Raw genomic sequence first — 2,911 nt, 5'->3', positions numbered from 1 at the left:
CGAGGAAGAAAATAAGCAAGTGTTTAAAAGTACGGTAGAGTGGGTGTATTTTACTTTTTTAAAAAATATTAAATTAATATTTTTTTATTTATATTTTGATGATTTTATTATACCGATGTTAAAAATAAAAAATAATTAATATATTTTTAAGTGATAAATACTTTTAAAAACTATCATACATCACCACATCAAATATACATACATGAGGATTAAAAAGGAGTAATTCTCAATTGCCAACGATCATAATTAAAAAATATATGTTAATTTGTTCAATTCAAACCTTGTGCTGCCATGAAGCCAATTTGTCTGGTTGAAATTAGAGTACTTTAGCTTGCAAAATTCATTCATTGCTCCTTCCCTTCCCCCTTTACCTAGTAAAAGCAAATGTCGTGTACCAATGCGAACGAAATTAACAAATATGAAAATGTACTATATAATTCCTAGAGGTGTACAAGTTTGGAACAATAAGGTCCTCGAATTGATGACTTGAATTATTAATATAAGCATAGAAAACTAGAAAAATGTACGAAACCATAACTTGGAATTGGGAATCACGTGATGCCATTAAGACAAAACCCCCCGATCAATTGATTAATTAACTTAAGTTGATGAGTGAAGAGAGATGCTGAGATATTGAGAGCGAGAACATTTTGAACGTGAAGGATTCAGTCCAAATATCCAAGTAAAACTAGTTAAAATTTTAGTAGTAATAAATAAATTTTTTTGTTTTAATTTATTTTCCTAACATAAAGGAGATCGATGAGGAATGCCTTTTCTCCTACTCATGCTCGAAGCAATGTCCTCATCAGAAACCTTATTCATCGATCTTGCACATACGTATAATCCACTTCTCTTCTTCCGTACAATCTCACTGCTGGCCATGCTCATGTTTTCGGAGCCCGATGAACTCGAAGACCAGCTCATTGGCTCATCGGAGTCCACGATTGTTGAATGAGGTGTCTCATTGGTCATCTCATCATCTGCTAAATCTTGAGGGATAAAGAAGTCAGGCCCAAGAGTTAATGTGTTGCATCTCCTCAAGTATGGAGAAAGATCCTTGTAATGTTTCAGCACAAAGTCCACCTACAATAAACGTAGAAGGAAACCTTTTAATGTTATATATTAATTGTCATATAGCTAGGTTATTAAGAATGAATGATCATAATTAAGACATCCCTCTATAAATTTGGTTCGTCCTAGAACACACACACACACACACATGTATAATTCTTTATCTCCTTAATTATATATCATTTAAGTTGAATTAACTTGTATTATTAGTGTGTGCCACATTTTCTATCTCGTTTGAAGATGATCTGTGGAAATTTGATCATAATTGAGTGCAACTTTATTATGATATGCTCTTTAATTAAAAGGGGTAGTAAAAGGAATATATATTTCCCCAATGGTGGAAAAACCCTAATTGGGATTTAGCATGAAAATTGAGTGGAGTACCTTGCAGCCAAGAGAGCAATGGGCAAAGGGTTCTTGAAGGCTTCTGTCACAGGAAGTACAATAGTTTCCGGCCCCTTTGAATTGCCTGTTCTGAGGTCTCTTCTTGATAAACACCACTTTAGCACTATTTATAGTATAGGCCTACAGGCAATGCTAATAAATTAATATCTAGCAAACTACGTACTGAATTTTGCAAGAGCAACATATCAAGACAGAAAATTAAGATTGTTTAGACTACTAACCTGAACATTTGAGCAATCTATCAGCTTTTCGATGTCTTCTAATCGGACAACGTCATGATAAACATAACGACGAACTTGAAGGAGCCTATGGAAGCGATGAGATGGTATACAATGAGGGCAAATACTAATGCAACAATCCAAACAACACACGTTCTTTTCATTCTTCTTCGCAGTTTCATGATAAGAGCACCCCACAAAGAACTTCTGTGCGTAAAGAGCTTCCAACCATGCAGGCTTTTGAGTTCCCTAAAAACACACCATGTTCACAAAAATTAACAAGAATTAAGCAAAAGAGACACTTAAAAATTCAGTACATGAATCAAAATTCAAGAGAATTTTGCTATAGATCATAGAGATCAAGAACCAGAGAGAGAGATCAGTGACACACACCATGATCACAAAAACCAACAAAAAAAGACGAGCCCTCTTGAGCTGATATCAAGATAGTGGTGTAACAAGAGAGGAGAGAGAGAGATTAGGGTGAGCAGATAAGAGTATTTATGGAGGTTCACAAGAGATGAAAGGGTATATATTTATTCCTTGGAGAAATAGACAACATTTTGTCAATTGGGAGGGCTTGTACTTATATGTGTGAGTGTGTGAGGGGAGAGGGAGGGGGAGGGGGGGGGGGGGGGGGGGGGAGGGAGGGAGGGATGAGGGAAAGGAAGTATTATTAAATAAAGAAAGTGAGATATGAGGAGAACGTGGGAGCTGTTTCTGTGTCTCCCATTCTCTACCATCCCTTTAAACTATTTTTTCTCTCATCTTCTTGGCTCAAGAGCTCTAATGCTAAACTAACTAAACTCTTCTTGGAGCAGCTGCCCTAGCATATATTTTTTTTTGCCCGTTTCTTTCTTTCTTCAATTATCAATATCTTTTAGATGAGCTACACACTTGAATTTGGACCTGGAGATGGGAGAGATGCAGCAATTTGTTCAATATATATACTGTAATAGGTTATAAATGTATGGTTTACTTTGTTTACAGATGGTCATTTCTGAGTTGTTGATAGCTAGCAATCATAGAAAATTGTTTGATATATGTCATTAGAATAGTACTTTTAATCTTATCAAAAGATTCTTCCCCAAATAGTATTTCGCAAAATTAATTTCAACTATTGAATTTATAAGATTTATTCATTCATTTTTTAGAAAGTTATTTTCGAAAGAATATTCTGTAAAATTGACATAAATCTCTTCATATAAGAACAATTT

The 2,911-nt window shown here is 34.7% G+C and overlaps 1 protein-coding gene across 1 annotated transcript; it reads right to left on the bottom strand.

The window, feature by feature from the left end:
* Positions 1 to 455: 455 nt before the first annotated feature.
* On the bottom strand, positions 456 to 2,291 carry LOC18099885 (protein RGF1 INDUCIBLE TRANSCRIPTION FACTOR 1). The gene is made up of 4 exons (XM_006381005.3): positions 2,088 to 2,291; positions 1,698 to 1,943; positions 1,456 to 1,596; positions 456 to 1,083 (listed from the first exon to the last, which is right to left on the bottom strand). The coding sequence occupies exons 1-4, from the start codon at positions 2,088 to 2,090 to the stop codon at positions 742 to 744; spliced, it is 732 nt and encodes a 243-aa protein (XP_006381067.1). The 5' UTR covers positions 2,091 to 2,291; the 3' UTR covers positions 456 to 741.
* Positions 2,292 to 2,911: the final 620 nt, after the last annotated feature.

The sequence above is a fragment of the Populus trichocarpa genome, chromosome 6 (genome assembly GCF_000002775.5).
Source record: "Populus trichocarpa isolate Nisqually-1 chromosome 6, P.trichocarpa_v4.1, whole genome shotgun sequence".
NCBI lineage: Eukaryota > Viridiplantae > Streptophyta > Magnoliopsida > Malpighiales > Salicaceae > Populus > Populus trichocarpa.
Note: the sequence above shows the minus strand (reverse complement) of the source record. Positions and strands in the feature narration are given on the sequence as shown.